General features: G+C 35.3%; 1 protein-coding gene across 3 annotated transcripts in view; it reads right to left on the bottom strand.

Moving 5' to 3' along the window:
* Positions 1–24,119, bottom strand: part of LOC142435012 (bromodomain and WD repeat-containing protein 3) — a 175,854-nt gene that overhangs the window by 57,249 nt on the left and 94,486 nt on the right. For all 3 annotated transcript variants that reach the window (XM_075539614.1, XM_075539613.1, XM_075539612.1), the window contains exons 15-19: positions 9,545–9,679; positions 8,402–8,530; positions 6,235–6,460; positions 3,620–3,787; positions 1,034–1,217 (exon numbers count right to left, since the gene is read on the bottom strand). In XM_075539614.1, the coding sequence (XP_075395729.1) occupies positions 1,034–1,217; positions 3,620–3,787; positions 6,235–6,460; positions 8,402–8,530; positions 9,545–9,679 (842 nt within the window). The remainder of the gene's footprint in view (positions 1–1,033; positions 1,218–3,619; positions 3,788–6,234; positions 6,461–8,401; positions 8,531–9,544; positions 9,680–24,119) is intronic.

Raw genomic sequence — 24,119 nt, forward strand, 5'->3', positions numbered from 1 at the left:
TGCTATATCTTTTGATAGCTGGGCACCATCAGCTTTCTTCACATTTGCTTATGCACCCATTTTGTCTTCAGTGATCGTGTCAGGGAAGGTGAGCATCACAAAATGCCAGGTTATTAGAACAAAGTGTTCTTGTGGTGAGGGAGCACTTGCTACCTCAATACTTTACATATAAATATATCTATACAGATCTATTTCCCTATCGTTATAAATATACTTATTTAGACCTCTATAAATTTCCTTTGCCTCCTAGTTCTTTCTTTTATTTCCTTTTACTTTTCTGTTGTTCCACTATCATGTTTGACCTTCATTCGGGTTTCAGTAATTCCTCTGGGCTACATTGCACTTGATCAAGCCCCGCCAGGCATCCTATGCTCATCTCGCCATGCACTTTAGATCACTTGTTGTTCCGTTGTCACTGGGTTTGTTGGCATCCCCCTTCCATTCCCTTGCCTTCTTTTTCCATGTCCCCCCGGAACCATTTGGTCCCACTGTTTTCTCCTCCAGATTGTTTCTTCCACCTATCTTATCTAGATAGACATGCAAAAACAATAAGCACAAAAAAAGCAAAAGAAAGCACAACAAAAACAAAACAGCAACAACAAGAAAGAAAAGCTGATACATAGTTCCAGGGCTGTTTGTTGACCTTTTAGAGTGTTTTCCAGTCGAGTCTGATGGGGTACCTGGCCCCAAAGTCTATTTTTGGTATTTCTCAAGGAGTTCATTGCTTTGCTCCTCCTGCTCTCTGTTGCAAGTCCTTAGTGTTTCACCCCAGTGTGGTGAGGTCAGATCGGGCACAATTCCCACACTGTGTCTCCAGTGTTGTCCACGTAGTATACCTACAGCCTTTTTGACCAATTTTCAGCAAATTATAGATAATCATTAAATATTTGTTAGGGAATGAACTAATGGGAATATGCTGAAGATGGTAATTATATCCATAAATATATCAGTCACTTAACTAATACAGCACATTGATTTATCCACTAAAAATGAAGCTTTACATTTGCATAGGAGTATAACCTGATTCACTCACCTACTAACTCCATTATTTAGCTCATTGACCACCACTCTTCTGCTCCATGCCATAAGATCTCTTTCCGTGGCCATCTGGCTCCGAGGAGCATTGTTATGCATTTGTCGCACTCCTTCAATTTGCCCACTACGACGCAGTCCAATATTTGGGGAAGAATGTATGTCTATATTTGGATTTCTCGGAGCTAAGACAAAAGCAGAGAAAGATAACGTTCTCTGAGCAAAGGCTCTCAATCAGCTCTAAGTAAAACAGAAGATTTAAAGAAAAGATAATAATGCTGTACAGTATTCTATCTCTGTTTTACATTTTTGATACCCTTTTTACATTTTATGCTTTTTTTAATGTGGGACACACAGGAGCCTTTTTACTCCATAAACAGTCTCAAAAACCCACCAAGACAATTCCATTCTGTCCTTTAGCGTCTCAGTGAGTCAGAATCGACTCGATGACAGTGAATTTCTTTTTTGGGTTCAGTATTTCATGTTTTTTATGGTGTTATAAATAAATCAGACATGAAATAGATGCTTAAAGCTTTACACTATGTTTTACCAAACACATTCAGATCTGTAAACTACTAAATCCTCACTGAAAAAAATTATATTTAACATTATATAAGAAATGCTCAAGTGTTAATTATAGTTCAGTGAGTCCATCAGAAAATGACTTCTTAATAAAAATTTGACCATTTATCTTCTCCACTAAATGGATTCAGAATAAATGAAGTATTTAAACAATTATAAGAAAAATTGCAAACAACAACAAAATACTTTATCAACATTTCACATCCAAGATTGGTGAGCAGTAAAAGAAAAACTAGTAACAGAATTTTTAGTATTTGTTTTAACCCTAGAGAAAAATGTCCATTTTAAGTGAAAAATAAGGGAAGAACATCTCCTTTTCTTGTATTTGTGAATAAAACAAAAATTTAAAGGAAATTCATTTGGTAAAATGAACTCCAGAAAAAAATCTCCCAAATAATTAATTATGACAAATAAAAGTCAAAAGTGTCCCTTTTTACTAATGGCATTTCAAAATCCATCCACAGAAAGATTCAGCAGAGCTGAATAATGATTTAATTAATGGGTTTTCAAATCAGGGAAGGTTTTATGTCTTCAAAACAAAGAGCCTGGATCGGTCTCACTTCACATCTTGTCTCAGGTTCAGGAATTATTAGCTGAGTTAAGTTCTCCAAATAAGCCGAATGGAGAACTAACTTTTATTTTCAATTTGTACATTGTAAACAGTTAAAATTTATATAGAACTTGATGCAAAGATATATTTTATATCAAGTAAAGGTGGAAGAGCTATAATAGGTTAGAATAGTCATTTTAAGATCCTGTCATTTTAAGTTGTACAATAATTTATACTGGTATTAAGATAAAACTGTTGTGAAGTCAATTTGGAAGATGTCTTTATATCTCTTTAAAATAGTCTCTTTTATTATACTGTACTTTTATAAATTCAAGATAAAAAGTTGGTATGGTGCCTTCCCTCAACAAGGGAGGGTCAATTTTTAGTAGTACAGTTGACCCTTGAAAAACAAGGGTTTGAATTGTATAGGCAGGTCCATTTATACTTGGACTTTTTCTCTCTTGTCTTGCTACTGATGAGCTTAAGTGTTCTGATATTTACTTGAAGCAGTGTTTGGTGCTAGTTAATCACCTCCCCATGAACTGTTCACACTTTCTGGTCATTTTTCTGTGTAGAAGTGAGCATATATGGTTCAAACCCATATTGTTCAATGGTAAACTGTAAATTATATGTCAATTTTTAATTGCATGAAAGGATGGCACCCCAAATGCCTGTATTGATCAAGGGTCAGCTGTGGTTTTTAAATTAAAAGTAGTTTCTACTTTAAAAACATTAAACAGGCAGATCTTATTTTACTGCACTTGGAAGATGCTACATATTTTAACCCTCTGCTAAGTTAATCTATCAACACCAATTTCTCAATAGCATGCTCTCACTTCATGTTTCAGTATCACATTTTGGTAATTTTCACAATACTTCAAAATTTTTCATAATATTATTATTTATTAAAAACACTATAGTATAAGCATAACTTTTACATGTACTGTGAAAGTACAAAATTACTCACTTTACTATTGTCGTGGTCTGTAATAGAACCTGTGATATGGTGGGGGATGGGGTGGATGGGGGTTCAAAAGGTTCACAGGAAAATGAAACTGAAAATGGAATTTTTCCATACATTTTTTGAAGCTCCCTGCTATCTCCAATGTATGATTTTGTAGGATCTCACAGGGGCAACACTTATTGCAGCATCTTAGTTACTTTTTAAAAAAAAGATAGAAAATGACTGACTTAAGAAATTATACCATAAGAGTTGTGTGAGTCCCTAATAAAATGTAAAAAAAAAGAAATTATACCACTTTTACTTCTATATAAATGCAAATTTTTATAACAAATGGTAAGTCTGAAGACTACAGCACTTTTGTACATATTATTTCATACTTGTATGAAAACAAAAATGTTCTATTTTAAATGTAAAATATTCCTTATATGAATTGGCAAAAGTAAAATAAAATACATTTAACTGTACCTTCTTACAAATGTATATACACTTACCACCATTGACAGAATATGATCTATTAACTGGAAAATGTGGAACATTTCCTTCATTAATTAGCCTCAGATCTTGCTCTCTCTGCAGTTCCCTGATTATTCCATCAAGAATACTCTCATCTTGATCATTGGTCTGCTGCCCAATTACCTGTTCTATTACTTCACCATCACCTGAATGAATTGAGACCAAATATAGTCACAAAACTAATTCTACTTTAGTATCCTCTAAATATAGAAAAAATGAACATAAGAATTCACAAGCAAATCATTTTAAATGTTCTGATGTTGACTTTTATGTTTGAATTTAACAATGTTCCCCTAATTGGGTAATACTGGGGACCTTCTTATCTCGAAGATTATTAATATTAAATAATCCATTTTAAAATTAATATTCTTCACAGTAAATTCTAGCCTATTATGTCAAGCATAAATAGATATTTCAAAAAAGTTTAAGCTTAACCATAACAAACCTAACTCACTGCCATCAGGTCAATTCTATAGAGCAGGGTAAAACTGCCCTTGTTGGTTTCAGAGGCTGTAATTCTTTATAGGAGTACAGACAGCCTCATTTTTTTTTCCCCATAGAGTGTCTGACCTCATGGTTAGCAGCCCCAAATGTAATCACTACATCCCTAAAATATTCTACATCTTTCCTTCTTGGAAATTTCCTGCCTGAGTGTAATCAAAATTATGACCTTTCAAATATTGTTTTTTGGAGGTACCTCAGCCTTTTGATGAGCACAAAAATAATTTGATACATATAATGAGTATTTCAGGATAAAATATTTTAAGTCAAAAACTATTGCTACAACATCATAGAAATCTTTATCAAACAAAAATAACAAAATATGAAGCTACTGTTTCTCAACATATTCCCACATCTGGAATTATATGCTTCTGAAAGTAGTATTTTGAACCTCTGTGGTGGTTAGGGATTATGTGAACTAGACACTCCCGGTAAAAATGAGCAGAGATGAGTCCTCTTTGGTCCTTTGCCTTCTGGAGTTATATCTTGCATCTGGTTCCTCAATCTCCTATTGTGGTGTCTGTTGATCCGAAGAACTATCTGCCGACTTCCTGTGGTAGATTCATTCAGGCAACTTTGGATTCATTTACCTCTGCATCTGCCATGAGTCAGGAGAAGCCTGACATGAACTGGATTGGATCTCCTAATCTATAACTGTGTAAGCATTTCTCAATATTAAGGCTTGTTTCATGTACAAACACACGTGTCACTGGTTTTGCTTCTCTAAAGAAGCCAACCTAATACAATCTCTAACTCTTCCCCAGAGAATTCTGTACTCTTCAATTTAAATCCAGGTCAAAATAGGTGTTTTGGCATCCTAAGGAGATTCAAATTTTGTGATTCTGCAATGTTCTTTGAATTTGGGGAGCAAAAGAAGTCTGAAAGGCAAGACCAGGGCTACAAGGTAGATGAGATTAAGATTTCCTAACAAAATTCTCATAGGACAACCATTGCTATTGTTGTTAGGTCCTGTTGGGTCAGTTTGACTCATAGCAACCCTATGTACAACATAATTAAACACTGGTAGGTCCGGCGCCATCCTCACATATATTATGATTGAGTCCATTGTTGCAGCCACTGTGTCAATCCATCTTGTTGAGGATCTTCCTCTTTCTCGATCCCCTGCTCGTGTACTGAGCATGATATCCCTTTCCAGGAACACCATCTTCCTTGATAACATGTCCAAATAAATGAGAGAGTCTCGCGATCCTTTCTCAGGTACAATCTTGTATTTCTTCCAAGATAGATTTGTTTGTTCTTTTGGCAACCAGGGTACTTCAATATTTATTCTTCTTCAGTCTTCCTTATTCAATGCCCAACTAGCATATGGGTATGGCACAACTGACAATACCATGTATTTTGAGATACTTACCGCTTAGCCTCTTATTTAACTTTCACAACATTCTTCCTTGTTTAATAACTGAGAGCTTTGCAAGCCTGTTTTAAAGAGAGAATATTCTAAAAGGATGTGCAGAATTTCACCCTGTAGGGCCAGTTCAAGTCCCTGGCAAGCAAAATTTCATTTGCAAATCATTAACTTATCACCTCATACCTGGCTGAAAATCTTATTAATAATCCAAGATGGGAAGGGATTTCAGAGTATTCGGGCTTGGTGGCATAGTGGATTACATATCGCTCTGCTAACCATAAAGTCAGAAGTTAGAAATCATCAGCCGCTCCATGGTAGAAAGATAAGGATTTCTACTCCCTTACAGAGTTAATTTCAGAAACTCACAGAAGCAGGTTCTGTAAGATTGCTATCAGTTAGTATTGACATGATGGCATGAGTTTGTTGTTTTGGTTTTGAATACTATTTAAGAGATAATAAAATCTTATTTTTAGGGTTTCTTAGATGGTACCCTCTAATTGAGGGTTTAGTTCTTTTTTCTTTATCCACTTATCTATGTCTAGCTGAGATAAACCATGTACAATTATTCTGCAAGGTAAAAAATATTAGACACTTGAAAATTAATAAAAATGTTACATAAACATGCTATAACTTATTGCAGGGTTCAGCAAGGGGGAATGTATCACAGAATGACAGCAGAAAGTACATTTTTTGAAACGTTTAAACTTGACATTGATAACATACCATTAGCCACATAACCCAGTTGCGGTATAAGCTGCTCATCTTTACAATTTTCCCGTCCTGGTACTAGTCGCTGGAATTGTGTGGGATGAGGGTTCCCATCAACATCCACCAAAAATGGGGGAGGCATGAGGTGAGGAGCTTGTTGAGTTTGCTCATCCAATACATAGTTGTTGGCGTCACGGATAAGAGGTCGATAATCAGTATGGAAGAACATCTGATCTGGAATCTTTGTGACAGATTTTTAGTGGTTAACATATATAAGAACCTCCAGATAAGCACACATTTTATCCCTAGGACAAATGTACAAATCTGGCAGTTTTTGAATTCTCTTGTAGTCTGCTGCTGCTAACATTTTCCTCCCTAAATAAGAATAAATTAACTAGACAATAGTCAATATTTGTTTTAAAAAATCATAAAATGTGCATTTTACAATGGGACTGGCTAGTGGCCAAGTGAAACTGCTTGTGTGGCTCTTCTATCCATCCATGGTTGTTGTAACTCCTACCAAATGACTGGATAGGATCATGGGGGAAAAGGGAACAGAAGACCCTAGCTTAGGGATTGGCCAGTTTTGCCATTCCCTTAAACAGAAAAGTAAATCATTTCAGAAATGCAAATAGAATTCCTATCACCATCAAGAAAGAAAAGTCACCAGCAGAGCTCATGTGAGATACCTGCCTGATGGAGGCACCAGCAGTGACAGTACTGCGACCACGAGACAGAACACAGGAGCAGAACCAAGACCATGAGATAGAGTAAAACTGAACACTTTCAGGGAGGATGCTGATTGCAGAGTGTGGTGCTCCTTGGGCATATATCAGTGCCAATGGGGCTTTGCGACACCTGTGCAAGCAGGGTAGAGGCCAAGGAGCCACGTGGCTGAGGATGAGAGAGAGATGTGTCTATCAGTATGGCTGAGAAGAGGTACTGCAATGGAATAAAGGGCTATATCCTCAATGTTTCCTGATCCCGACTTGTGGTAAGCTGTAAAACTCCTAATAAACCTGTGAGTTCTGTATGGCTAGTACAATGAATTACTGAACCCAGCAGAGAAGTTGAGTGCCAGGGGAGGGATGAGTGGTGTCAGGTTAGGATAAGGACTGCCTCACAGGAATCATCCTTGGGCAGATATGGAGTTGGATTCTCTTGAAAGCCGGAAGCAGTCAGCCATGGCTCCCATACAATTTCCCCAGGGTTTCAAAAAGTTGGCAAAAACCCCAAGAACACATCCCTTTACTCCATTTTGTCCACAAACTTTCTAAGTATTTTGGTACTTTGGCCCTATTTAGTATTTCATCAATTGTGATAGGAAGATGTAAAGGAATAAAGTGAATAAAGGTCAGTAATATTTTTAAGCTAGAGAAATCATATAGCCCTATAGAACTGTTTTTCTTGCTTATACTTATTCATATAATAGATGAATTATAATATAAAAGGTTGAGACAGGCAAGTATCAATCATATCAAAAGCACTAAAAGGTAAGTTCTTTTCCAATGCTAAGATTCCAATATCTGTTACAAATTAACAGCTAACAAAATGGAATAACCAATTCAGTTAACTTCCACGTATTTCAGTAGTGTTAATAATAACTAAGATAGTCAACCAAGAAAATAAATATAGTCAGTCAGTAGTAGTTTTCACTAGCGGTTTATTTCCATACATATTCTAGACATATTCTGGAAGAGTCATTCCTACTGAAAATGAAATATAGTCCACAGAATCCATTTTAAGCTAAATTATTTCCTTATGAAATTTTATATATCTATTTTAATCAACCTATATGTTAAGATTTATTTATTCCCACTGTCAAGTCTAAAGTCCTGACCCAGACAGAAACATTTACCAAGAAAGGCAACTTTCTTATTTGACACATGGACACACATCCTCTGTTAACTAGAACAGCAGTTCTCAACCTGTGGGTCGCGACCCCCTTAGAGGCTGAACAACCCTTTCTTAAGGGTCACCCGACTCATAACAGTAGCAAAATTACAGTTATGAAGTAGCAACGAAAATAATTTTATGGTGGAGGGGGGGGGCACCACAACATGCGGAACTGTATTAAAGGGTCATGGCATTAGGAAGGCTGAGAACCACTGAACTAGAAGACTTCAACTTCCAATGATAAAATCCCTAAATATAGTGTACAACAAAAATTAAATATACTAACCTTTTCATAATATTTACTGCACCCAAAACCAAAAAGCAGTAAATGCCCATGAGAATCTGTGCAGGCAAAATGGTTTCCATCTGGTGAAAATTTACAATCAAACACTGCACCATGGCCTTGACCTTCAATCTGAAATTCAGAGGAAATCATTTTATACATAAGTGATATCTTCACCCTGGATTCTGTGATGTATCAAAATTCCAATGCACTCTCTAGAATCTACTGAAATAATAAAGCCTGGAGAAAAATTACGGAGAAGCAAAAGGCAATGGTAGATATCAATGATTACTAGATTGCCATTCTTCAAGAAATAATAAACAGGTGACGAAGAAAATTTTTAAAGGATCCAAACCAAATTAAACTGACAAAAATGTAGTATCAGCAAAGTCAAAATATTATCTTCCCATCAAAGCTGTAATACAATGGAGTCATAAAATAATCAGCCTGGAATTAAAACACATAAATCAATTTGAATAATCTAAGAAAGAGAATATCATTAATACTCTAGATCGATATAAAGTCTTTAAATGGGGAACTCAAAATGCCACAATTTAGAAATATTTATTTAGAACTAGTCTTCAGAGTAGAACACTAAAATATGGTGCATATTCCCATTACTATAGATGGGTATTTTACTAGAAGAGATAGTTTGTCAGATTTCTCTATGGTTCACATAAAATTTATCTTAAGAATATCCATATCTCCAAATCTATGATGGCCAAATCACCTTCAAATACTAATTAAGTCACATGGGATTTACTAGTGACAGACTCATATAGATGTACTCCAGTTGCTACAGTAATTTATAAATTTAAGATTATAGTTTAAATATGAAGCTTTTGGGGAATTTGGTAAATATAATTTCAAAAGTTTAATAATTCTGAGTTTCTAAAGTTTCAGGATTAGGGAGCAGAACTGGAAAAATGCTGACAAGACCAAGATAAGAGGCCAAGATAATTCTTATACCCAGAAAGGTCGTATGTTAGATTGGTTTACTAACAGGCCTTACTTCATTCTTTGAACTATTTTACAAACTTAAAAACAGATGACAAGAAATTCTTTGGAAAGTGTTAGACCTTAATTACCAAGTTATCACATAAGAGAAGTCAGTATGACTATCAATAAAATATGAATTTTCCTTACCATGTTAAAATAATTTCGAATTTTGGTTCCCCGGTCAAGGTCCCAAATAAAAATGTTTCCATCATGACCCGCTGAAAGTATGATCCTGTGATCAAATGGATGAGCTTCCAAAACAAATACTTCATCATCATGTCCCTGTGATAAAATCAGTATTAAAAATGAAAACTAACCCAGAGCATCTGAATTGTTTGTTTAAAAGGGTCTTGAGTGCTAATAATATACTTCAGATAAATCCATGCATACTAACTGAACAACGTTCAACCTAAAAATATTTTACGAACTATATAGTTCAATAAAGAGTCCCTAAAGAGTACTCTATATGCATAATTGTTGATTTTACAAGGAACCCGTACATAGGAGATAAGAACTGTTTATAATACAATTAGTCTCAAACAGCCAAGGCTAATTTAACCAGGCACTTGAAATAGAAACAGTATTTCTCACACACTGTCATTGAGTCTATTTCAACTCATAAAGACCCTATCGACCAGGGTAGAACAGTCCCTGTGGGTTTCTCATACTATAACTCTTTATGGGAGTAGAAAGCATCATCTTTCTGCCTTAGAATGGCTGGGGTTTCTAACTGCTGACCTTGAGGTTAGTAGCTCAACGTGTAACCACTATGCCAGTTCTAGGTCACAGGGGTAAAAAAAAAATCACAAACACAATTTCTTAATAACATAAAATTCTACTATAGTATTAACAGCAGCAAAAAAAATGTCATTGTTCTTAATCCAGAAGTTTTTATCAAATTTGTCTAGTGTTGCCATAATATAAATACCATAAATGGGTCTATTTAACAAACAGAAATTTATTATCTAGCAGTTTAGGAGGTTAGATACCTACTTAGGAAAAATGTCTCTAGTGCATGTATCACACACTTGAATGGTTCAATCATATAAAAAGAATTGTGCAACCATCACCACAATCAATTTTAGAACCTTTTCTTTTTTCTTGTACTAATCATTATTAGCTCCTCATTTCCCCTAAATAAATACCCCCTGCTATAAACCTAAAAAACTTACTGTCTCTATAGATTTACCTAGCCTGGATTTCATACACAAAAAACAAGTAAAAAACAAAAACCACAAAAGTATTCAACAGCAACAGAATAAAATGGAAAAACCAAAATTGGAAAGAATGCAGAAATTATTAAAAACTAGAACAAATCCAAAATAGGCCCACAGGGCAAAAAATACTAAAGGGTTAAATTTAATAAAACCACTTCTGTATGACCCCACTTCCAAATACATTTTGTCTGACAGCAAGGCTCTTCACATCGATCGCCAATGATCAGAGGGAATTCACTGGAGGCTTATTCCATGCAGGGGCCCTGCAAATAGATTCTTCCACTGTCATCCAAAACATTCTCCAAGCTGGGTCTCAGAATGTTAAGCTCTAATACCCTCCCTCTTCTGGCCTTGGATTTAATTATTACAATCCTTGGATCAGACAGGCCGGTGCGCTACTTCCCAGTGAACTTAGATATAACTTCACTTATATGGCTGCTTGTTTTAAGACAAGCCTTTAAGACACTAGACATTCTTCTTGTTAGCCAGGTACCATCTGATTTCTTTACCACACTTTGCGATAGCATCCATATCTTCAGTGATCTCATGACGACTACAGCCATGTCATAAGAACTTATTGTTCTTGAAAGAGGGGTATGATTAAGTGTGAACTGAAAATTCATTCATATATATCTATTGTATATATATCTGGTTCATTTTAGAGACATCCCTATTTTATTAGGTAAAATAATAAATCACCCCCATGGGGCATACATTAATTTAAAAAATTAAGAGACTGGAAACTATATGAACCATGAGGGTTGGATAAAGGGCAAACTTTCAGTAACTCTCACTCACAAAGGTAGAACAAAACTATGACTGCTGGGATAAGATAAATTATAAAAAAGCAAAAAGCATATGAAAATGGCAACGATATGATAGTCATAAATGGTCATTTATTGCTGTTGCTGTTGTTCGGTGCTATTAAGTTGGTTCTGACTCATAGCAACCCTTAAGTTAGACAGACGGGAACATGGTTTGGTCCTGCAGCATCCTCACAACTGTTCCTATGCTTAAAGCAACTGTGGTAGCCATAGTGTCAAGCCAACCCATCTCTTAGCGGGCCGTCTTCTCCTTTGCTGGACTTCCATTTTACCAAACATAATGTCCATCTCCAAGGACTGGTCTCTCCATATAACATGCCCACAGTAAATGAGACAAAGTCTCACCACCCTTGCCTCTCAAGATGTGTCTGGCTGTACTTCTTGTAAACCGTGTATCTCTTTGTATTTTGCAAGTCCATGGTACTTGCAATATTTTTTACGAACATGATAGTTCAGATGCATCCATTTTTCTTTGGTCTTATTCAATGTCTAACTTTCATATGCACATGAGGCAATTGAAAACAGCATGGCTTGGGTTAGACAAACCTAGTCCTCAAAAAATACCCTTGCTTTTCAATATTTGTGCAGCAGATTTACCCAATGCAATGTATCCTTTGATCTCTTGACTGCTGCTTTCATGTGAATTGATTGTGGATCTAAGCCAGACAACATCCTTGACAATGTCAATCTTTCTCCCTTTACCATGATGTTACCTTTTGGCCCAGTGGTGAGGATTTTGGTCTTCTTTACATTGAGTTGTAATCCATACTGAAGGCTGTGATCCTGGAGTTTCATCTGCAAGTGCTTCATGTCCTCCTCGCTTTCAGCAAGATTGTGCCATCTGCATTTCGCAGGTTGTTAATGAGCCTTTCTCCAACACTGATGTCATATTCTTCTTCATTTAGTCTAGCTTCTCTGATTACTTGCTTAGTATACAGACTGAATAAGTATAGTGAGATAATGTAACTCTTACATACAGCTTTCTTGATTTTAAAACAAGCAGAAATCCTTGTTCTTTTCACACAGCTGCCTCCTGATCCATGTACACACTCCTTATGAACACAGTAAAGTTCTGGAATTCCCATTCTTCTCAAACCTATCTATAGTTTGTTATGATCCACACAGCCAAATGCCTTGACATACTCCATAAAACACAAGTAAATGCCTTTCTAGTAATCTCTGCTTTGATATCCTTTCCATATCCTCTTCTGAATCTGGCCTGGACTTCTGGCAATGCCTTGTCAATGTACTGCTGAAACCTTTGTTGGATGATGTTCAGTAAAATTTTACTTGCATAAGATAACAATGATACTGTCCTATAATTTTCACATTCCATTGGGTTACCTTTCTTTGTAATGGGTACAAATATGGATCTCTTCCAGTCAGTTGGCCAAGTAGCTGTCTTTGAAATTTCTTGGCATAGAGAAGAGAGTGCTTCCACTCCTTTATTAGCTTGTTAAAACATTTCACTTGATATTCCATCAATTCCTAGAGCCATATTGTTAGTTAATGCTTTCAGTGCAGCTTGGTCTCTTGAGTACCATTAGTTCTTGATCATTTGCTACCTCCTGCAATGGTTCAACGTCAATGAATTCTTTTGGTAGCATTGACTGTGTTACTCTCTCTTTCCATCTTCTTTTGATGCTTCCTGTACCATTCAATGTTTTACCCATAAGAATCTTTCAATAATGCAACTCAAGGTTTGAGTTTTTTCTTAAGCTCTTTCCGTTTAAGGCATGCTAAGCATTCTTCCTTTTTGGTTCTCTAACTCTAGATCATTGTACATTTAATATTTGACTTTGTCTTCTCAAGCTGCCCTTTGCAATTTTCTGCTCGCCTTTTTGACGTCATCATTTCTTCCATTTGCCTTCGCTACTTTACCATTAAGAGCAACTTTCATCCTCTTCTAACATCCACTTTGATCTTTTCAATGGCCTTTTTCTCTCTTAATGTATGATGCTCTTAATGTCATCCAACAGCTCAGCAGGTCTTCTGTCATTAGTGTTTAATACTAGCTTACAGGACACATCATTTTGATTCATTTCTATTTCCTCAATGAAAATTACAGAAAACATTTACATTTACTTCCTGGCATTTATGCTGACTTTTCTCTATTTAATGAGACAACTATATATCCAAATTAATTTTCTCCCATGCTGTCTAATCTTGAAATTTTGAATGAGTCAATTTGATGTAAATATATATTGATTATTAATCCCAGTAAATCGGTTTCATTCATGAAAGCATTATTTCAGTAATAAATATAAAGGTAGTCACAAAGTTCTCGGGAAAATAAACATTAAATGTAAAGACAAACAAGATTGTCATACTGACCAGCCTAGGTGATCCTTGCAAATATCAAACCCAATATCACAAATGCTGTATAATTTTAAATATTATAAATGTAATATATATTGTCACAGTTTCATTTATAATACTGTACAATGATGTTATTGTGCTGTTTCTGGCATAGTAAACCATGCTTTTTTTCAAAATGGCCAATATCAATCCATTCCAGGTCATTAACGTCTAAAACAGTGATCTCTATGTACGTATACTATTTCATTTAAGGACTTACATTTTCCTGGATTCATACTTTGTACATTCTAAATTCCAATTATGAATTGATGTTTGCAGCTGTTTCTTCTCATATTGTGTAAATGAAAATCCTGCAGGCTTTATTATATCCATCATTAAGGTCGACTGTTCTTTGAGAGGGCAGCTCTTCCTCAGTCATATTTTGAGTGACTTGCAACCTGAAGGACTCATCTTCTGACATTATGTCTGACAATGCCCCGCTTCTGTTTATTAGGTTTTCAATAAACAACATTGTTTTGATACCATCCACAGGTTTTCCGTGACTAATTCCTCTGAAGTAGACAGCTTGTTTTGTCTTTGTAGTCCATTCTTAGTCTGAAACTCTGCTGAAACCTGTCTTTTTGGATGACCATACTGGTCCTGGAAATAACAGTGGCATTGTTTCCAGTGTCACAACAATCCACAATCCACCACAGCACAAAAAACTGACAGACAAGTGGTGATGTCATTTATTAGGTAACCTCAAAGCAAGAGATTTGAACCAAAGTCCAATGATTCCCAAATCTATACCCTTGGAATGGCAGTCATCTGCTTCTTCTCATACTAAGATATGTCAGTCTTAAGTCCAAGGGTGTATGTCAGTTTTATGATCCTGCTGGAAGTTTGTTTAAGGTAAAATCCAGTTTGTTTTGTGGGGTTTCCCCAGTGGATCCTTCTGATGAGGCTTATGAAGGATATTGTGAATGCTGAAAGGACTGAGTCTAAAGTCAGGGTTTTCTATATCATGTGGACTGGGTGACCAAGACTAAATAGAAACCAGATCAAAACTCACGTCCATCGAGCCATTTCTGACTCATAATGACTCTATAGGATACGGTATAACTGCCTCTGTTGAGTTTAAGAGACTGTAAATCTTTATGGGGGTAGAAAACCCTGTTTCTTCTACAGAGCAGCTATTGGTTTTGAACTGCTGACCTTGCAGTTAGCAGTGCAATGTGTAACAACTATGCCACCAGTGATCCTTACTAGGTCAAATTTGCCCAATTAAAAACATGATTTGGGGTGTATTCTTCCATTGTGGGTTTATACAAGTAATGTTAAGCATTTATCCCAATGGTAGGTTGCCCTATGTAGTTTGCCCACCAACAGAAGTGAAATCACCTTCTCTAAGGCAGAAATGTTCCACTTCACCTATGCATTTGGATTTCCATTCAAATTCACTAAACACCTTATAGGAGTGTCTGCTGATTTGAGGTGACTACAGAACCTTGAGGTTCTAACAATATTATATGGCAGGAACTTACTGTCTTCTCCCTTTCCCCACAACATGAAAAACTGACTCCAACTGCAGGAAGGTTTCCTCTGTTGAAGCGGTTTTTAAGATGTACAAGTAAGAGGGTGATACATGGTTCACGAGCATTCAAGTAGGCACACCTCCTTGTTGCTTGGGAGAATGGACTGGAGGATAACATGACCTAAAAACAGATGCCTGCTTGAGTCTTGGTGTTTATCCTTATAGTAGTGGTCTCAGAGAATATTTGTCCTTTTGTGATTGATTAACACAGCTAAGCATAATCGTTTCTAGGTCATCCATGTCATGCAGTGTTTCATGGTTTCATTACTATTTTTTAGGGATACATAATAGTCCATTGTATATATGTACCAGGGTTTCTTTATTCATTTTACTGATGGAAATTTCAGTAGCTTCCACCTTCGTGCTATTGTGAACTGTGCTGCAATGAACACAGGAGAGCATATACGTGTTTGTGTCAGGTCTCTTACCTCTTTGGGACATATACTCAGCAGAGTTATTGCTGGGTTGTATAGGATTTTATTCCCAGTTGTTTTAGGTAGCACCACATCACTTTCCACAAAGGCTGCACATATTTACAAACCCATCCAAAAGTCTCTCAGAGTAATCTCTCTGCAACTTCTCCAGCATTTGTTGTTTTCTATTTTTTAAAAGTGTGCTATCTTTATGGGTATAAAGTGATATCCCATCATTGTTTTGACTTGCATCTCCTGGATGGATAGTGATCTTGAGCATTATTTCATGTGTTTGATAGTCATTTTGGGTAAACTGTCTGTTTATATATTTTGCCCCCCTTTTAATTGGATAATTTTTTTAAAAAATTGAGCTGTTTCAGAATTCTACAAATTTCAGTAATCAGTCCCTTGTCTCTTGTGTCATCTCTGTTTACTCTCTTGATGAGGACTGTTTATGTGTATAAGTATCTTACTTTTAATAGGTCCCAATCATCTATTTTGTCTTTCACTGTTTTTCCTTTATTATATTTAGTAGTTTGTATATGCCCTGTATGTTGTCCCAATTTTCTCATTATTGATCCTTATAGCTTTGTGATTCACATTTAGGTCTCTGTTCCATTTTTAGTTCATTTCTGTACATGGGACAAGGTATGGGTCCCATTTCATTTTTCTGTACATGGAGATCCAATATTGTCAACATTTGTTGAAGAGGTTGTCTTTGTTTTGCATTTAATATTTGTGGCCCTCTGTTGAAAATCAGTTGACTGGCTGGAACTGAATAGAAACCCAGAAATGAATATATTCAGTCACAGGTAACTGATTTTCAACAGAGGGTCAAAAACTTTATATATATATATATAGTTATATCAATATAAAATTATATCAATATTATATTACTACTATGGCTATGTAATAGTTTTTGCAGGTGGGTAGTATAAAATCTCCTATTTTGGTTTTACTTTTTAAGGAGTTAGTTACCATATATGCTCGTGTATAAATAAGCCGAGTTTTTCGGTCCTTTTTGTGGTAAAATTTGGTGCCTCTGCTGATAGCTGGGTCAGGAGTATATGCAGTACTTACTCCATATAAAGTCAGTAGTTTTTCTATAAAAAATAAAACTTGCTACTTTACCTCAATTGTTTTTAACAGTTCTTTTCTGGCATGTTTTTGGTTCTCTCTATATAAGTGCACATCAACTGCAAATAAAGAGACTTCTTTTCCCAATTGCATTCCCTTGATTTTCTGTCTAATGGTTCTGGCTAGATTTCCAGTAAATTGTTGAATAGGAGTGGTGCTAGAGGACATCATTGCCAGGTTCCAATCTCAGAGGAAATGTTTTCAGTTTTTGCCTGTTGAGTGTAATGTGAAGTTGGCCATTGTTTTTCATTTAGGGCCTTTATTTTGAGGAATTTCCCTTCTACTCCTATTTTATTGATTTTTTTCAGAAATCCCTTCTACTCCTATTTATCTTTTTTATCAGAAGACTGTCTCTACTGACATGATCATGTTGTTCTTAATCTTAGCTTTATTTATGTGGCAGACTATATTGCTTATTTTTCTAATGCTGAATCATCCCTTGTATGAATCCCACTTGATCATGGTGAATTAATTTTTATAGATTTTAAAAAATATTTTTGATAAGTTTTCAGATTGGCCAGAATCTTGTTGAGAATTTTTGCTTCTATTTTCATGAAGGATATTGGCCTATATTTTTCTGTTTGTGTGGGCTTTTTGCCTGGTTTTGGTATCAAGCTTATACTTGCTTCATAGAATCAATTTGGTAATTTACAATCATCTCATAAATATCAGTTGACCCCGAAAAAGCATTTGACAAAATCTCAACACAAATTTCTGATAAAAGCATTTAACAAAACAAATTTAACCAAATTTGGAATAAAAGGGAAATTCCTCAACAGAATAAAGGCCATATATACAAAACCAATGGCCAACATTTCTCTTACTGGAGAGAAACTGCAAACATTCTCCATGTGAATAAAAACCAGACAACTATGCTCTTCATCACCACTCCTATTCAGTCTTGTACTGGAAATCTTGGTCAGAGTTATTAAGAAAGAAACGGAAACTATGTTACAGGGATCCAAAATGGCAAAAAACAAAAAGAAAAGTAAAACCTATTTTCAGGTGATATGAATCTATATGTAGAAAATCCCAAAGACTTGGCAAAAAAAATAGTTGTAACTAATTGAAAGATTCAGCAACGTGACAGGGTACAAGATTAACATAAAAAAATCAGAAGGACTCCTTTATACTGAGAAAAAGAGCTCTGAAAAACAAATCAAGAAAACAGTATAATTGAAAAGACGCTCCCAAAAGATTAAATACTTCAAAATAAACTTAAATAGACAAAGAAGAGACTTGAACAAAGAAAACTACAAAACACTAACATGAGAAACCAAAGGAAACCTACATAAACGGACAAATATACCCTGTTCATATGTAGGCTAGTTTAATATTATAAAAATGTCAATATTATCCAAAGAGATCCTCAGATATAATACAATCCTGATCTAGAATCCAGCATCATTCTTTAAAGAGATGGAAAAACTAATGATCAACTTAATATGAAAAGAAAAGAAAATCTGGATAATTAAAGAACTACTAATAAAGGACAAAGTGGTACTCTCACTTGCCAATTTCAAAAACTACTACACAATTACAATATTCGGTATGACTATATATAAGCTATTAGAACAGAACTGAGAACCCTGAGGTAAATCATCCGTGATGGAGTGAAATTTCTTAACATGGCTCTTCTACAATTTTCTCTGTAACTCACACCAAAACTATGGGAAGAGCCTGTTCCAGATTTCTGTTTGAAAGGGTGGAGGTCAAGGCCAGAAATACCAGAGATTGTGGCCCCAAAACTGTGATGCGGATCAAGAGAAGTATCACTGAAACTATAGGGCTGTGAGACAGAGTGACAGCCAGATTTCTTGGTCCATGGGGTTAGAGGCCAAGGGACCAAGTGGCTGAGAGGTTGAGGACTAGACAGAGACTTGGGAGTTGACTGACTAGAGGTACTGCTGTGGAATAATGGCTATATTCCTACTGCTTACTGATCTTGACTGTGGTTACCTACTAACTTCCCCAATAAACCCACTTAATGTGGAGTATTGTCTGTGAGTCCGGTATGGTCATTACAATGAATTCATGAAATTAGCATAGAAGTAGAATACTATGGGAGGAACAATTGATGTTAGAATAGGTAAAGAAGGATGGAGGCATGTCTGACCCCTGCATCTTGGCAATAGGGAAGCCATAGGAGGTCAGATATAACCCCCACAGCATTTACTGCATCAGTCACCTGCAGGCACTTGATATTTGACAAACTGTCGAAACACACTGAATGGGAAAGGATAGTCTCTAAAATAAATTGTACTGGAAAAATTGAATATCTATTTGCAAAAAAGGAAACAAAACCCATATATAAAAATGAATTCAAAGTGGACCATGTCCTGCAATTAAAACCTATATAAATCAACAATGGGAAAAAAAGGACAAATTTGTTGTTATGAAGTTATGGACAAACCTAGGGACTCTAATTCATAACATAAACACACTGACAAATGTAATCAAAACTACACAAAGAACAGAAGGCAAGCTAGGTGATGAGATCTCTTAAACTTAATGTGCACCAAAAATTTCAAAGAAATCAGATTGTGCCCAACTATCAAAAACAATAGAACCTGAGGATGTAAAGGCTTGTCTTAAAGCAAGCATTCGTCTAAGTGCGACATCAACTACGTCCACACTAAAGGAGCACATCAGTCTGTGTGATGCAAGGATTGAGAATAATAAAAATCCAAATATGAAGGAGGGAATGCTATCAGAGCTTAAATTCTGAACACCCAGTTTGCAGGTCTATGGATGAGAGTAGAAGCCTAAAATCGCTGTGCAGGTTTCCCACATGGATTAAGCCTCTGGTGAATGCCCTATGAGCATAGTCTAAGTTTTGCTATCAGGCAGACAGCACAGTAAAGTCAATTACAGAAGCCAGGTTAAAATGTAAGACCTTACCACTTGATCTTCCTTTGACTCATTTAAACTCTGTCACTTTTATAATATTTTCTGACCTCTTTACAATTGGATTTTTTCTGTTTTATTTAGTCAGTTTTAGGGTTTTTTTGTTGTTGTTGATGATGATATTTGTTTCTTGACTTTGTCTTGTTATATTTTTTCTGTATATAAAATTCCAGGATAAGTAAATCTATCAAAATAGTAACTGGATTAATTAAGTAGGGACATGCCAGGGAAGGTTAGGGGAAAATGGAGAGCTAATAAAAATAACTACATGAAAAAAGAAATGTTCTAAAATAGATTATAGTAATGATTACATGACTCTTCTTAATAGGATTAAAATACTGATTCTATGATAAATGAATTAAATTACAATAAAACTTAAGATTTTAAAAAAGATGAATGGGAAGATTAAAGGAAGAAATTAAAAATGATTTCATTAAGAATAAAAAGAGAATGGGTAAAAAATTCTAGCAATGACATCCTTGAGGAGGTATTAATCTCAAATAGTATATATCACTTCAACACTTTAACAACAAAAGGACAAATCATCTCCGTAAAAAAGAAGCACAGGACAAAGAACAGACACTTCGTCAGAGTAGACATTCAAGTCGTCAACAAATATGGGAAAATGCATGTGACCATGAACCACTCAAACTATGTAAATTAAAACAATGAGATATCAATTCACCTCAGCAATAATAATTTAAAAATTAAAAATAATAATTAAAAAATTACATTAACAGCAAAGTTAAAATAGAAAAAAACAAATGTTGGTATGGGTACAGAGAGACTGGAACCCGCAAACACTGCTGGTGGAACTATAAAATGGTCTAACCATTTCGAAAACAATATGGAACTTCCTCAGTTTTATTCCTTTTAGGAATAAAAAATACCATATGCATCAACAATCAATCTACTTGGTATATATCCTAGAGAAATAAGAGCTATGAATAATATATATGTGTACATCATTGTTTGTGGAAGCACTACTACAATAGAAAGAAGATGGAAACAACTTAAATGTCCATCAGTGAAAAAGCAAATAAACTTTGGTTCATATACAGAAAGAATAGAATACTATGTATACAATAAGAAAGAGGTTGGCAGAAAATGATGGAGGCAAGGAAAGATATTGTGAAGTTTGTAAGAGTTAACGGTAACAAAAGCAAATATTGTTGGACACAATCTTGCTACAGATGCTTGGAGCGAAACCGAGACTAAAAACATATGAGAGTGAGGGTGGGACTATATATATATATATATATATATATATATATATATATATATATATATATATATATATATATATATGGCAGAGAATAGCTATAAATATTATTTACCTTGTTGAAAATATATTTATGAATGTGGTGAACCATACATGGGACAAAGTTACAAAAATGACTTAGCTAACTGAACACTTTGAGGGAACCAAATTGTTGGGTCTGGGAGATCAAGGCCAGAGTCTGTGAACTCCAAAACAAACTGGCATAATACAGTTCACAAAGACAAATGTTCTACATCTAAGTTTTTTAAAAAAAAGTTTACTGGAATATATTTCAGTTATCATACAATTTAATAATTCAATCATATTAAGAAGAATATTGCAATCTTCACCACTACCAATTTAAGAACATTTTCTATAGATACTCATTATTGTTAATTCCCCATGTCCCCGTGTCCTATTCCTAGGTAATTATTAATCCAGTTACTGTCTCTGTAGATTTACCTATCCTGGATTTGAATTACAGAGAATCATAAAAAACACTAACAAGAAGCAAGCAAGCAAACAAAAAATTCAACAACTATGACTGAAAAAGACATAAAAATACCTCAACCAAAAAGAAAGCAAACAACATTGAAAATGGAAACAACTCTAAAATGAGCGAAAAGGGAGAGCAAATGGCAAGGTATTATACTTGAATCTATCACAATTGACTCTACAGTGTTCTCTGCTAGCAAGGTTTTTACATATGTTCACAGAAGATTCATCAGAGGCTTACTCCATGTGGGGAGCCTGCAAACGGATTTTTGGTTTCCACTGTCATCTATAACCTTTTGCAAACTGAGTGTTCACAGTTTAAGCTCTGATACTTTTCCCTCCTTCAGATTTGGATTTTATTATTTACAATCCTTGGATCACACAGACTAATGTGTTTCTTTCGTGTGGACATAGTTGACATCTCACTTAGATGGCTTTCTTGAGACATTTATTAGTATGGTAGGCATGGTTCTGCCTTTGTGAAGGAGTGCTTTAGAACGTTTTGCCCTGTTTGTGTAAATAGTGTCCACTCACTTAAGTTTAATTTGTACAGGCCGACATTCATGTATTTCAGTGTGAAGCTGGCCTACTCTTTTCTCAACAGTGTTTTAAATTCTACATCACTGGCTAAATTAATTACACTATCAATAGAATTACCTAATGCCCCAGAGAGATGATTTATGATATTCTCAATCATAAAAGATAATAACTTCTCTAAACTGAACCAGAGACATATATAAACCATAGATATGGGCTAACACTTCTAACCTCAATTTAAGAACAATTCGTTCTTATGACATGGCCCTATTTGATACTCATCCTAATGAAGAGATCATTGAAGATATATGTTATAGTACAGTGTGGTGAAGAAACCAGATGGTGCCCAAGTATCAGAAAGCATAGGGCTTGTCTGAAAATAAGTAGCCATCAATATCCTACATTATGAGTAACAATTGAGATCTTAATACTTGACAACATCCATTGAAGGTGCAACTATGGATCTTTTTATGAAAGACATATGAAAACAATTAGTCCAAAGAACTAATGGACCACGTAAATACCAGCCTCCATGACTCTGTGACCAGGCTGGTTGGTCAGATAAGAGACTGGTGGGACTCCCAAGACTATGGCCCTTAGTCATGCTTTAGATCTGGATTTGGGCTCATCCACGCTAGAATAATTAGCCACCTTTGAGGAGCTCGGGTAGTGTAGTGATTATGTATTGGGCTGCTAACCACAAGATCAGCATTTTGAAAGTACACACTGTTCCTAGGGAGAAAACCAGGCTTTCTATGCCCATAAAGAGCTACAGTCTTGGTAAGCCCCAGGCACAGTTCTATCCTACTCTATATGGTCACCATGAGCCAGAATTCACTTGATGGCAGTGAGGTTTTGTGATTTTATGATCAAAAGGGCAGGATTAACCCAAGGATAAAGTTCGGTGTTAGAGAGGAGAAATGGAAACAGGAAACACTGGGAGGAAGTGGAATAACTGATGGCCCACTGAGGAGCTTGTAATGAATGAGTTGAACAAAATGTGTATGAATTGTTGAATGCAAAACTAATGATCTTCTCTGAAAACCTTTACTTAATTTATAATAAAAAGAGTTTTAAAAAATTCTATTATCTTTTAATTACATTTTCCCTAAGGACTTTTTTGGGGGATTACTGCCACAATCTCCTTAAAATCTACCCACAATCTCTTACTTTCACTGAAATCAATTCTCTCTACCTTGGAGTGAGCATTTTTCTCCCTTGGTAAGCAGTAAGCTTCAGGAGGCCAAGGATTCAATTTCAGAACCATATAACCCTAGCACCCCTGGCACATAATAGATGCTCAACAAGTATTTTCTTTGCTCAAAGAAAGTATTTTATATCCCACCAAGACCTTGATATATAAATTGTTATAACAGAAAAAGAAATGCTATACCCAAACAAAGTAGATTTGGCTGTTTATAGGGCTAAAAATAAGTCTGTCCTAAAATATCGTCAATAAAAATTCACCGAAAACAAATGACCTATGAGTCAGAACATGGGAAGAGGGCCACTTCTCAGGATTCTACAGCAAAGTATTCACTGTGATGTTTTCTTACATGGGTTTATTAAACCAGTACCTTCAACATAGCTTTTGAAACTGGGAGTTTAGAAACATATATCTATGATGACCAATATGATAGCTGCTCCCCACAAATGACTATGAAGCATATAAAATATGGTTAGTACAAATTGAAATGTTCCCTAAATGTAAAATATCCAGTAAATTTTAGACAGTATAAAATATGATGATTTTTATATTAACTAGATGTTGAAATGGGTTTCACTAAATTAAATGACTAATTAATACCACCTGTCACTTTTTTGTTATTGTGGCTACTAGAAAAATTAAAATTATGTACGTGACTAGCATTATATAACGGGGCTTCAAAATGTTTGTGGAAAAATTCCATTAACTTTTAATTCAATTTTTCTATGGATTTTTTAAAGCTCTCTCCTATTTCTACAAGGCAATGATGACACATACAAATGTCTCCTATTAAAAAATCAAACAAATAGTGCTGTTTTTTACAGACACAGTA

The sequence above is a fragment of the Tenrec ecaudatus genome, chromosome X (assembly GCF_050624435.1).
Source record: "Tenrec ecaudatus isolate mTenEca1 chromosome X, mTenEca1.hap1, whole genome shotgun sequence".
Taxonomy (NCBI): Eukaryota; Metazoa; Chordata; class Mammalia; order Afrosoricida; family Tenrecidae; genus Tenrec; species Tenrec ecaudatus.